Here is a 13,114-nt window from a genome sequence, read left to right on the forward strand (position 1 = left end):
ATTTTGTTAGATGTATTTTTTTTTTCAATAGTTGATCTGTTTCCAGCCTCTTTAGGCTGTTTATTGCATTCCTGTACTCAAATTCCAAAGAAATTACTTTTTTTTTAGTTTTTGACCACAAGGTATACTAATCCATCACAATATGTTCACACTTGTAACACTACCACTGCGTAAAACCCACAGTGACAGAAAAATATGAAACCAGTGAGAACCAGTGCGCCAGCGTGTGTCATTTCATGCATCATTACCTTGCCATATCACTCACCAATGTAAGTCTAATTGCGCTGACAGGCTGTTGGTATCTGTTATTATAGTGTTGTGTTGCCGCTGCTAACATTGACCACACGCAAGGCCATAATTCATGCAGTCAGTTTGATGAAGCTAAAGAGGAACTAGTCCACCACCCAACTCTGCCCCCTTTTCAATCCCCCCTTCCTCTTCAATCCCTCCTTGTGTTGCAACAGCTGAAGCTTCCAGTAATCAGTGTGTCTCATTTGGCTGGGATTACATGTCAAAACGACTTTAGTAGAGCTTGAGGAAAATGCACAGGCCTTATTCCTCCTGAGGTCAAAGTACAAAAGAGACCATTGCCATTTTAAGATCAAACCATTCTGTGTATGTTGGAGCATGCACGTCTATGGAGCCTCAAAGTGTACAATATTAAATAAAATAAAAAGTAATTAACCTGTATAACACACATATATGAACCAATGTATTTTAAATTAATTGTAAAATTATTTAAAGGGAAACTGCCAATTTTCCACCCTCTTTGTATCATGTGGGTAGTACTATGCAAATAAACAATGGTTAACTTTCCTCTGTTTAGCCTGCACCAAGAGCTCTCTGTTCATTTGCATAAACCTACCAACAACCTAGCCTAGCTGGCTATGTTGTTAACATATAGCCTCGTTAAGCTCAATAAAAAGGAGATTTTAGTTACTTAAAGTTACTACTAGTTTGTGTAGGCCTACTGTAATTGTTTACAGCAGCAGCATCTAGTTGTTGTCATCGTTGTTGATCTAGCTAACAGGAGCTAACTGGCTAAATTTGGTAGAAGTGGTGGTGAGGGGGAAGTGACTGGTGACTACACCACTGTCAAGTAAAATAAAAAGTTTTTAAAAAGAGACATTATGAAATAATACTTTTCATTTAAAAAAATAAATAAAATGCATTTTGAACTAAAAATCTTTGATGAAGTAAAATGAAATCCAGTTAAGCTGAAACTAAGAATCATTAAATAACATTTCAGAATAATTAGTTTTTGTAAATCATTTCATACATGAAAAATGAAGATGAGTGGGTTTGAGCTTTATTATTGGTTTTACCGCTTGTCTGATGTAGGAATTTTGCAAATTCACATTAAGTATAGTACATTATACTATGTATTAGTATACAAGGAACATTCAGTTTTTCTCAGTTCTTTACATTTCAGTCCTGGTCACTATGCGCTACATTACCAGGGCTTTTGAAAATAAAACATATCCTCCAAAGACAGTCTTTTGACCCCCCCCCCCAACTCCCATCTGCATGATTACTCTGTTACTCTCAAGTGCAATATCATGACATGTTCACCTTCAATTAGGTTTACTGTACAAGCAATTCAATGTCTGGTTACCGTTACTCAATTAAATATTTCATATCTATTAAACTAAACAAATACTGTCCAAGGACAAAGCCATCTTCAGTCACAGTTTCTGATGGGAGGGCAAACTCGGAAGATAGCACAGACTAAGCTATATTACAATGAACAAAAGTATTTCAGGGAATGTCATTTTGTCATAATGACTTATATTGAACACGAATAAAACACAAAATATCATTAAGTGTCACAAAGAAAAGTGGAGAGGAGGCCCTACAGTGCATCAAGTTTCCTTAATCCTGCTTACTGCAGAAGCCAATAAGTAACAAACGTGTTAATTTATCAGAGCAAAGTCATCTTTAGACACCAATTTTGTGTAACTTTTCAATTAGTCTGTCTGTAGTCACAATAGCAGACCAGATCCATCCTAAATATCTCAACCTCACAGATTATGCTGTGAGATTTGCTTTCTTGGTGAGAGTTATTTAAAATTGTCAATACCACTCTTATCTGTCTGATAATACGGCTACAGCCAGCAATCAGTTAGCGTATCTTAGCATAAAGACTGGAAACAAGTGGAAACAGCTAGCCTGGCTAAGCTAACCGGCTGCGGCTGTGGCCTCATATTGAACATTCATTGCTCTTTTCATCTAACTCTCGGCAAGAAAGTGAATAAGTGTTTTTCCTAAACAGTCTTAATGACACACTACACTTATTGTGTGACTAACTTGTTAATTGCACCAAGTACCTCACACAGGCACCTCCCTTCCCTTTGCCCATCTTACCCTTTTACTTTAGGACAGCATCAATAACAACATCCCATTCACATAGTTATTGTACAGTAGCGCCTTCTGGGGTTTAACTAAAATAAAAACTAGAAAAGGACAAATTATTCACAAGTTTAAAAAAAAAAAAACAACTATAGAAGATATACAACTATAAACTAAAATGTACAACATCAGTGAATACCTGAAATAGTTTCCAGGCACTTGTGATGCAAAACAGACAAACAGAATACATAATTACACATTAAAGTGCTACAATCTAAGACAATAAGAGTACATAATACCATTTACAGTTATTTTTGGGGAATCAAAATACAACAAGAATAGAGTGGGAATACCTTCATTTAAAGAAACACTACACCATGATGCTCAGTATGCCAGTGGTTAGTAACAATGTACAGTCTGCACCTGAGAGCAACAGATGAAGTTGGTGATATAACTAAGTTTAATATAGTATATTTGCTCCTTCAAATATTTCCCCCAAACGGACAAAAGAAAACAAATATGTGCTAGGGGTCCTTAGTTGGCAGAATAATCATATCAACACAATACAATTTTTGACGCGTGCTTTGACAAATTCAAACCAAATAGGTGCAACATAACACAATGTAAAAAGCACATATGGAGAGGAATGCATGCTTATACTTAAACAAGCTGACTGATGCAAATGCAGTTTCCTGGGCTTCACCTTTACATTTGAGTAATGTTTTCCCTTGGTCTGAATTCATCCCACATCCTTTGACTTATGTCTCCATTGACTTGCCTGTTATCCAGAGGTCATTGTTGCAAACAATGAGGAAACTAGACACCCTTTTTCTCTTTTCTCTGGCACTCTTCCCCTCTCTTATTCACCTGTTTGAAGGATTGTCAGTCGCAAGAAGACAAACCCAGTGTCTCCTCTTTAACAACTACAGTTATTTATGGAGGGTGTAATATTGATTTAGTAACACAATCATTCAAGATACCCTGAGAAATTAAGCAAAAAAAAAAAAAAAAAACTGGATTTTTGTTTTGCATCTTGATTATTCTGTCTGTGGTTTTTCATGGAATTTGTGCACTGGCTGACAACGAGGTGCTAGTTCCTGCATGCTGTTTACTGTCTAGGTAGCACACATCGCAAATTATATGGATTTAAGACATCATTTTTAAAGACAAAAGAGTTACTTTATATAAAGAGATTACACAGTGTCTGGTCCCCTCATGAGAGTGTTCCATATACTATATGGCAGGATCTGAAGTTTTCTTTGTCAATGAATGAATGAATGAGGATGTCAATACATGACCTGTGTGTGTTTATTTGTATAGTACATGCATGCATGGTTACATACTGTAGGTGTAGGTGTATGTCTCTATTTAATGTGTGAACTTGCCTATGCCTATGTATGTACATACATTATACATACGGGGTGACTTGAGTTCCACGTCCTTTATCTTTTCTGGGCCCGTATGAAGGAATCTGTGAGGGAGCTCCTGTGTTATGCAGATAGACCTGAACACATAGAATAGTGTCTCATGTTGCAGGAGTCAATGACCTCCCTACAGAGTCCAGACCAGCAGTTCTTAGAGCACTTGTCGGAAAAAGGCAGAGTCTGCAGAAATCACTTACGACAAAGCCAAAGTTGAGAGTAATTCCTCGTGTGCCGCAACTCAATGTCTTGACTCTGATACAAGTACTTAAAACAAGAGTAAATAGCTGTACTTAGGTTTTCATTTTGCTTTGAATTGGGTCCAATCATCCTTCGTCAGGTTGTCTTATTTGCAAAGATCCAGAAGACTGTGGTATGCAGGCATTTGACAACTTAAATTCAAAACGTCTAACGTGGCATGTGAATAATGTCACTTGTCAGGTATGGCCACAAGACATTTACTCCTCTTTGGTAAGAATTGTAAAGGAACATTTAGAAATACAACACTGGCTTATGAATTCTATAAGAAAGGGACATACAGACTATTTCAGAATGATGAAAAAAGGTGCAGAAGATCAAGTTGTAGGATTAAAAGAGCCAGGTATCCACAATAAATTTAGTTCAAAGCCCATTGCTGCTCCATGGTTATTAAAGTGAGAATACGGCAAGGTGGATGTCAGATAGTGTGGAAAGGCAGGTGGATATCCAGGCTCAAAATGGAATGATTATAGACTATTTCCCTCCACACCCCTTTACATTGTGTGGATTTTAAAATGTGAGAATTAATTATTATAAGCACATCCTGATGGTTAAGTGAAGGGTTTTGGCTTCCTTTAAAGTGGCTTGATTAGCAACATTGATATTCATTCAGTTTTTGTCTAATTTTGTCTTATCCCTTGATTCAAAATTAAATAATATTCGATCATCACTGTAACTGCTGGCTTCGTGGGGGAATAGCTCAAAGCGGTTGTAGCATGAATTATGTAGCGGGAGGGAGGGCATGGAAGAATATTAAAGTTAAGGTTCAGGTGCTTTGCTCACTGTTAAGCTTAAATCACACGACAGAAGTGGCGGTCGGCTTTGTAGCACTTGGACTCAGCACCAGACTCTGAGCAATGTCGTCACGGTTGATCTTGCGCAGTGCCGTGCACAGTGTGTCGATGCTGGCGCAGTCCTTACTCGCCCAGTCGGACAGGAGCGCACGGATAGGATGATCATCCTGACGGAAGGTCTCAATACGCTCCTCCTCGTATCCCAGGAGGCACGCCAGATTACACCAGTCACTGTCATCCATGTGGTTGCAGTCGTTTCCTTCGCTGCCCCTGAACAGTAGCTTCTCTACTTTCTCTCTGGTGTGGAGTGGAAGTAGCAAGCAAGGCTCTTCAACCATGTTGACAACTGCAGAGAGAGAAGAACAATTTCATTATTTGAACAATATTATTTTATTTCAAATATATTTAGATTGATGTGAGGTTGAAAAAATACTAATTTATCAATCATAAATCTCAGTATAATTTTTCCACATTTACCTGATGCTTTTATCCAAAGCGACTTAAAATTGCTATAGAAGTCAGAGGTCGCACGCCTCTGGAGCAACTATGGGTTAAGTGTCTTGCTCAGGGACACATTGGTAGAAGTGTCACAGTGGGTGATTGAACCTGGGTCTCTCACACCAAAGACATACGTCTTATCCACTGCACCATCTCCAGTCTCCTATTGGAAGGTTTTATAAATGATTCACATGGTTGTAAATTTTTACTGCTCTCGTTTCCTGACTAATATAACACAGTAAGGATTCTACCTACATCCTGTTCACAAGCTTTTTGATTGGCTGTAATTACTTGGAAGAAGGTACATTACAGTGTACATTTCTGCAGCAACAACAGTGGTTTGTTTGGAGTAAATACAAAAGCGGTAGGTAGCTGCATTGCATGAGCAGCAACAGCCTCTCTGACTGACCAGTTCCATTACAACATCATCAGATAAAAAAAGCTGAATACTATTTTCTCCTGTTTGCACTACTTTGTTTTCTTCCTTTACTATACTCTGGGATAGCATGTGGTTTTAAAAGTCCTACAGTCTCTCAAACTAGTTTGTCAGGGCAGGACTGGAGACCGTAGCTCTGTCAGTGTTATAATCCTTCTTTGCTGATTTGCTACAGTAAGTTTGAAAGGTCGTATTCAAGGTGGAGTTGATGAGGCCACCAGACAGCTCATTCCTGAAGGAAAATTCTTTTCTTTTGACAGATATGGTGGGACAGTTCAGGGTGCAGTCTGTGTGCATTTACAGAATGCAATCCATCAGACATATTTGTGGATTAGAAGAAACTCGTTAACAAAGAAATTCAGGCCAGATAAACACTAACGTTTGCATTGAAACGTGCTTACACCCAATGTGAGTGCAATTGTTTGATAAATGAATATTTCTGGGTATTGTGGGCGTGGCCTCTGTTTAGGTGCATGTATTAGTGTATTACCTGTCTGTGCCTGAGTCTGGGCCTGCTGCTCCTGTAGACTTTGGCTGTCCACAGAAATGCCGCTGTCACTGTGCAGCTTCTCTCCCTCAGGGGACGGCGTCTGGTTCTGGTTGGCTGTGCAGTTGTTGGCTCCTTGCTTGTTCTGCTTACAGCTGTTCCACCTGAATGAAAATGAGCAGAAGAAAAGAACTCAACAAATAAAAAAAACATGAAATCAATATGTGTTTAAGGAAGTCTTCAGTGCAAGTGAGAATAATAACATTTGAACAAACAACAGTTAATCCCACTGTATCAACTTTATCATTAATTGCCAGTATTGTAAATACACAATAATTGTGTAAGTGTAGTAAAGCGACTGTCCTCCCATGACTAACTAAACTAACTAACTAAACTACATATGTTTACACTCAAGACACAAAGCCCTCTAATGGCTGTAGTAATTATGTTGGGAACAAAGGAGAAAGTCTGGTGCTGTTATAATAGAGTGACAAAGTCCACATAGGGAGGAGGTCGGGGTGGATGGACAACAAGACATCAGACTTTAACACAATTTCCTGTTTCCAATCAACAGTCAACATTGTTTTCTTTTAATCATAAACACTTATTGCCTACACATTTACACATCCAGCAGTTACAAAGTAACACAAGCATGGCAACCAATCTGGTGATATTTGTTTGTGAGTTCATCATTATACGCGACCCTTTTCACATAAGTAGTCATGTGATAATTGTTAATTTAAGAATATTGATTAAAGTGGCTTTAACTAAAAGGTATTCTGTAACGTGGAAAAATGACTAAGATATTTCACAACTGTGTAAATGTATCTGAGATGTTGATATCCTCACAAAAACTCACTTTCTGCCACTTGACAAAACAATCTTTACAACACATCTGGTATTTTGTATATTTTCCAAATCCTAAAATTAACTGATCATATTTAAAGGATCTGGGTTTGTGATCTTAGTATTTCGGTAGATTGAAAATGCATGGACAGACAGTATGAAGGGAATTTGAATGACAAGAACAGCAGAGTAACCCACAATTCAGTGCTTTGATGGTGACTTTCAAAGGCCATTAAACTTTAAGTGTTGCCCTCAATGACAACTTGATAATACAATATATGGATATTAAAATAAGAGCAGTGACCTATAGGTTAAACACCTTCACGCTTCCCACTACAGTGTGGCAGCTCAAAGTACAGGTATTTAATGAGGCAGTTAAATGTTTAAAATGCTGCGGTCAGTTTTAGTGTTTGCCCACCTTGGTTCTGATCTGTCATAACATAGTTGGATAAACATATTGCACATTAAAAATTTAACAGTTAATGATGGGAAGAGAGTAAATGGACCATATGGTGACCCACAGGACAACAATGTGTTCTCATCCAGAAAAATGGCAGATGATTTCATTAAATATGAAACTGCGGAAATTCAGAATCTAGGTTTAGTATTAGATCCTCTTTCTCTTCTCTTCAGCTGTTGAACTTCACATTTTAGTAAGCAGTGGAGATCAACAGGCAGAGGGAGAAGAGGACAGGGTAAAAACCATGGACATCAAAGCACCATGGCATTGTGGTTTTTGCCTTACACAAGGGTTCTCAACCTGGCCAGGACTACCAATTGAAAGATACCAAAAGGTAAATCTGAGGAGTCACCAGTGACTACACAAACTTGTTTATTTTTTATGACTTTTCTCCCCTTTCTCCTTTTTTTCTTTTGAAACATTAGGATACTGTAACTTCTTTACTCCAATAGAATCCATCAACTTAAATTAGATAAAAACACTGGTTAAAACACCAGTCTAACTCCAATTTACAGCAATACCTGTTACTCCACTCCAGACAAATAAGAATGAAATACATGGCTGAATGGATTTTCACACAATGCACCAGATAAGATCCCATTTTCTAAAGCTCTGGTCGACTATATTTTAAAAATGTCTCACCCAGCAACTTGTTCTTACTTGTTTTTCTGTTTCATACTTCACCTCTCTTCTGCCCTCACCTCTTAAAGATGATAAAGGCCACAAGGCCAACCACAACTGCTGCCAGGATGGAGCAGTAGATGGGGATGAGTTTGTCGTTCAGACCCTGGTAGAGCTTCTCCTGGGAATCACCATTAGTTGTGGTGGTGGTGGTGGTGCTCTCTGTTGGGCTATCTGGTGGGGGGCCATCTGGTGGAAATTCTTCATAGGTGGTACTGGAGTAACCCGTAAAGGCAGTGGGAAGCCCTGAAGGGTAGATAACTGTGAAGGACAAAAAGGGATGGACACATGAAAACAAAGCAACATTGCAATAACAAGAATTTACTGAGTCAATTAAACTTAATAGATATTTTGGTCACTTGGAGGCACAACAAGCTGCAAACATGTTATATATATATATATATATATATATATATATCATTTAATTTGATATGGGAAACTTGTTGGCAAATAGATGCCTATTTACACATCCAGCAGACATGGAGTGATATGAGTATTCATTTGGATTCACCTGGAGAATGTATGGCCAACATTCATTCTCTTTTTAGCTCTGTTTTTGGTCTCCACAAACTCCTATGGGAAATATCTGGGTCTTGAGCTGCTAAGTGCAGGTTTTGACAAAGAAGAAGAATGTGTGGAATAAAAAGGTTGATGTCTCTGGTTGCACTACATCTATTGTTTTTTTTTTCACTGTCCATTGTGAGCCCAACTATGTTCTGGGGGTGCAATACTAAAACTGGTGGAGTACTCTTAACATCATAAGCTGACTCAAAAATCAAGCATTGGTGAGTAGGCACGCTGAGTTTTTGGAGTGTACTTACAGTAATTACTTTTAAAGTGTGCACTCACTACATACTTAATACCGGCTTCCCATTTATCATTTATTTTAAGGAAAAACTTCAAATCAAAGGACATTTTTTTTCTCAAAGACATGGCAACACTAAGAGATAAACTCCTTCAGGCCAAAGGTTGCCCTACTATCAGTAGCAGCAGATGGAGAGAAATGCTGCGTTGGCTCTTTGATACCCTGCAGATCAGGATATTTTCAGCTTGAAGATATGATGGGAAAGTGGTATTCAAGATTTAAATATGTCTACAAATAAGACAGATGAACTATCTTCAAGCTCCTATCACTTGTTCTGCTTTTATCCACCATATTCAGTGTAAACATGGCTTTCCTGCTGCAAACACATACAACAAGCACACCCACACACACATTACATCCCACATCACTTGGTCATTTCCCCTCCACCCCAGGGAGCCATTAATGAGGCTAAGAGCAAGTATGTCCATCCAGTCCTGCCCACTTCAACCATTAACACTAAGCAGACATGTTCGCTCACCGCGGATGTGGAAACCTATCCTCGCCTGTCACTTACTTAAATTTACTCACATCATCAACAGGAAATCTTCCAGTTGGCTTCCAAGGCACTAAATACCTCAGGAGAGCCGCTGAATGTGAGGGGGCCATTTTTCACTAATGAGGTGAAAACATTTTTAATGAGAGCTTATTTAGATGGATGCACAGTGCTGCTGTGTGTGGCAATTTTGCAGATGGGAAGCACTCTTTGGCAACACCAATATACTGAACATCCTATTAATTTATTATGCTGGATGTCAATCATTCTTAATCCACACCCTGTAAAGCCATTGTTTTCTTTCTCTAAATGTAAGTCTTACGATGATGTTGGTGTCATATTACAGGAAAGATGTTGCCCTGCAGGGTTAGCTACTTCTCTGTGCCAACAACTGTCCTGTTTGTCTTGCTGCTACTAGCATCAGTCCTTGGCCAGCTTTATCCTTTGACCGCCGGGTCAGTAAAGCCTCCTCCTGCTGGGTTCAGGGAGCCATGTGCTCCTGTTAAGAAACCTCACAGGTGCTTTCAGCTCACTCAGCACAGCACAACTTACTTACAAGTGGCTGGTTAAAGCCAAAGGACCCTTGGGGAGCACAACTGCAAATGTGAAAGAAGTTGTTTAAAGCTTGTGGATTCAGAGGGAGCTGTGCAACGTTTGATAAAGACAAGCTTGAAAATGACAAAAACCTTGGGATGTGGAGTTAGTAAGAAATGAGCTTGCCAGACCTCAGTCTAAATGAACCCTCACAGACTTAGTAGCAAGAGGCTGCATGGGTCCGAAATGGTATAATGGGACTGCACTTAATGACATATCGTGTTAACTTGACGGCACCAAAACATGTTATGTACAGTTGTGGGTTTGGGACTTTTTATTTTACTAGGTTTTAGCTTTACTAGTTTACTAGTTTTATTAGTTTTTTACTTCCTTCACAGCTGAGTCATTTAAGGGACCGGACTGCCTGATTTGAACTTATTCCAGGCTCCTTCCTTACAGAGTGGACAAGAGGTAATTTTCAAATTTATGGAAAGTGTGCATAAATCATAGTGTGCATAAAGGGTTGTGCATAAAGGGTTTAAAAAGTCTGCAAGAGATCCCTCATGCACTTGAAGAGTTGACAGTGGGACAGCCCTATAACTTTAAGCTTTTTTCTTAAACTATCCGTCATGAGTCCTACAGCGTTATAGGAGAACAATGCTAAATTTGGTGGAGTACTCTTAATTCAAATACCAATGTATTGGGCTACTGTCTGTGAATGAAGTGCCTGAGAAATGCATATCCTCTTCAGTATCCCCCCTATATTCACACCACCATCATCACCATCACCACCATGGCTGGTCTGCCTTTCTCTAACCCTCCTAAAAAACACACACACACACGCACGCACGCACGCACACACACACACACACACACACACACACACACACACATACAAACGTGAAACCAGACACTATTCATTGACAGAAATTCTTTGTCCAGCACAAATGCCTCCTCACAACCTCTTTATCCTTCAATCCTCTCTCTATCCATTTATCCATTTTCCCGCTGGCTACATTTTTGCTCGCTCCTATCAGGCATTTCCTATTCTGTCAATCAGTCATATGTTGAGCATCCTCCATTGACAGTAAACACAGCATCATTGTTGTCTAACTTTCTTGATTAAATCTTTTAGTATCTTTGTTCTATCTTGTCTGTCCATCCTTCCCTTTACTCTCTACATCTCTGCATCATAAATGTGCTCTCCCTCCCTCTATGGTTAACAGTTAAAACAGGGCTCTAAGTGCCTTTACTGAACCACTAGCTCAACCTCTCACACTGGATGGTCTGGACTCAGAGGAGAGTGACTTTCTCCTGCTGAGCTCAGCTTATTTCCACTATACAGAGAGATTAGTGGTTTCATTGGACAGCTGCTCTCAGTCAGAGAGTTATCATGTTGAGACATTTTAATGATCAACTCAGCAACGATTACGTTATACTGTACCTTTAAGCCATGAACCATAAGAAAATAAATTACCTACATCCATGTGTAAAAATTTAAATAACTGTATGTATTACATTTAAGAAATCAATGCACAGAAAGATTTACATTTTCTGAAAAAAAGGAGATACAAAGCTCAACACATAACAGCGCTTACATTGTCAGAAGAGAATATGCATGGAGTGTATGATGCACCATACTAACTATTAATTGGAAATAATTCAAACAGTGGAGAAAACAAAAACAAACAGTTAGCATTTTGGAGATACATGGTTTTCACTTGACAGCCACAATATGGATGTTCCATGTCCAGTAGGAAGAGAAATTGCTCACTTTGTTAAATCTTTTCTTCTACTGTTAATCCATATTATTATAATTTATACAATAAAAAAATAAACAAAACTGTTACTGGTCACCATGTGGCAATAGCTTGTCATTAAGGTCATACAAACTGAAAGATGTGGAGCTGTCAAAATGATAGGTTTCTGTCAACTTTAACACCTGTCAACAAACCATTTATTGTATAACCATTATTCGGTTGTTAGTGAAATTACTAGAATTTTCCTCTGTGCTTTGTTAATGACTAACTTGTGACTGGAAATCCAGGCACATGTGTACTTGCCAGCATTAGATGAGTAATTATATAGAAAGCTCTTGCCCACACATGAGTTTCTATGCATGTGTGTGCGTGTAATTTCCATTCAAAGTGAGTGTTTGTGTGTATGTGTGGGGTATTTTGTAGCAGCCACGCCTGAGTTAAACTCGTCGTCGTTCCAACCTCTTGCAAACAGGTGTTGCTGCTGTTTTAACACCATATACTTAACAATGCTAAAAGCTGGCTTTGGAGTTAAACAGAAAGGTAAGGAGGGGCTTCCGACACAAGCAAGTTGGTTCTTTTATTGTATGTCATTATACCTGAGCACAGCCGTAACTGCTGCCAAGACCTGCCCAACAAAACCAGAAATGCCTTCACCAGTGATGGACATTTTTATAGTATTCATGTTGTTACAACATGAAGAATGCGGTTGCCCCTGTTTGGTTAATCCACTTTCAACATATGTGATTTGTTACAAAACACCATCTCTTCCCTCTTTCTCACACATTTTCCTTGAGGCCTCTGGCTCAGTTCCTACTTTACATGACTAATCTAATTTTTCTGCCCACGTGCTCCACACTGAACACACCCCTAAATGTGTATCAGGGGTGTATATGCATGTTTGTGAATTTGTACGGGGTGCATGTGTATCTGTGTGTGTCTGTGTCTTTATGTGTGTGTGTGTGTGTGTGGGTGCGTCTGTTCTGCGGCAGAATGTGATCAGCACTCATAGAGGTCAACCAGAGAAACCCAAGAGTGCAGAGGAGTAACTCCATCGCTTTTATCGACCAGGCCACATTCTCAGCATCTGTTCCCCTTCTCTGCTCTCTCCTGGTTTCTCTGTCTCTTTCTTTTCTGCAGCTATCTGTTCCCCTTCTTGTGTACATTTATTTAACTAAATGTTTTTATAAATTGTTTAGTGTGCTATCTAATATCTGTGTGGTTGATGAAAGAAT

The 13,114-nt window shown here is 39.0% G+C and overlaps 1 protein-coding gene across 1 annotated transcript in view; it reads right to left on the reverse strand.

The window, feature by feature from the left end:
- Window positions 1-1,293: 1,293 nt before the first annotated feature.
- ngfrb (nerve growth factor receptor b) overlaps window positions 1,294-13,114 on the reverse strand; it is a 30,584-nt gene continuing 18,763 nt past the window's right edge. Inside the window, exons 4-6 of the mRNA XM_038736160.1 lie at window positions 8,251-8,491; window positions 6,247-6,407; window positions 1,294-5,168 (exon numbers count right to left, since the gene is read on the reverse strand). Coding sequence (XP_038592088.1) covers window positions 4,825-5,168; window positions 6,247-6,407; window positions 8,251-8,491 — 746 coding nt within the window. The 3' untranslated portion in view covers window positions 1,294-4,824. The remainder of the gene's footprint in view (window positions 5,169-6,246; window positions 6,408-8,250; window positions 8,492-13,114) is intronic.

This window comes from Micropterus salmoides, unplaced genomic scaffold, assembly GCF_014851395.1.
Source record: "Micropterus salmoides isolate LMB-PRFRI ecotype aquatic unplaced genomic scaffold, ASM1485139v1 Ms_hic_scaffold_21, whole genome shotgun sequence".
In the NCBI taxonomy this organism is placed as follows: domain Eukaryota; kingdom Metazoa; phylum Chordata; class Actinopteri; order Centrarchiformes; family Centrarchidae; genus Micropterus; species Micropterus salmoides.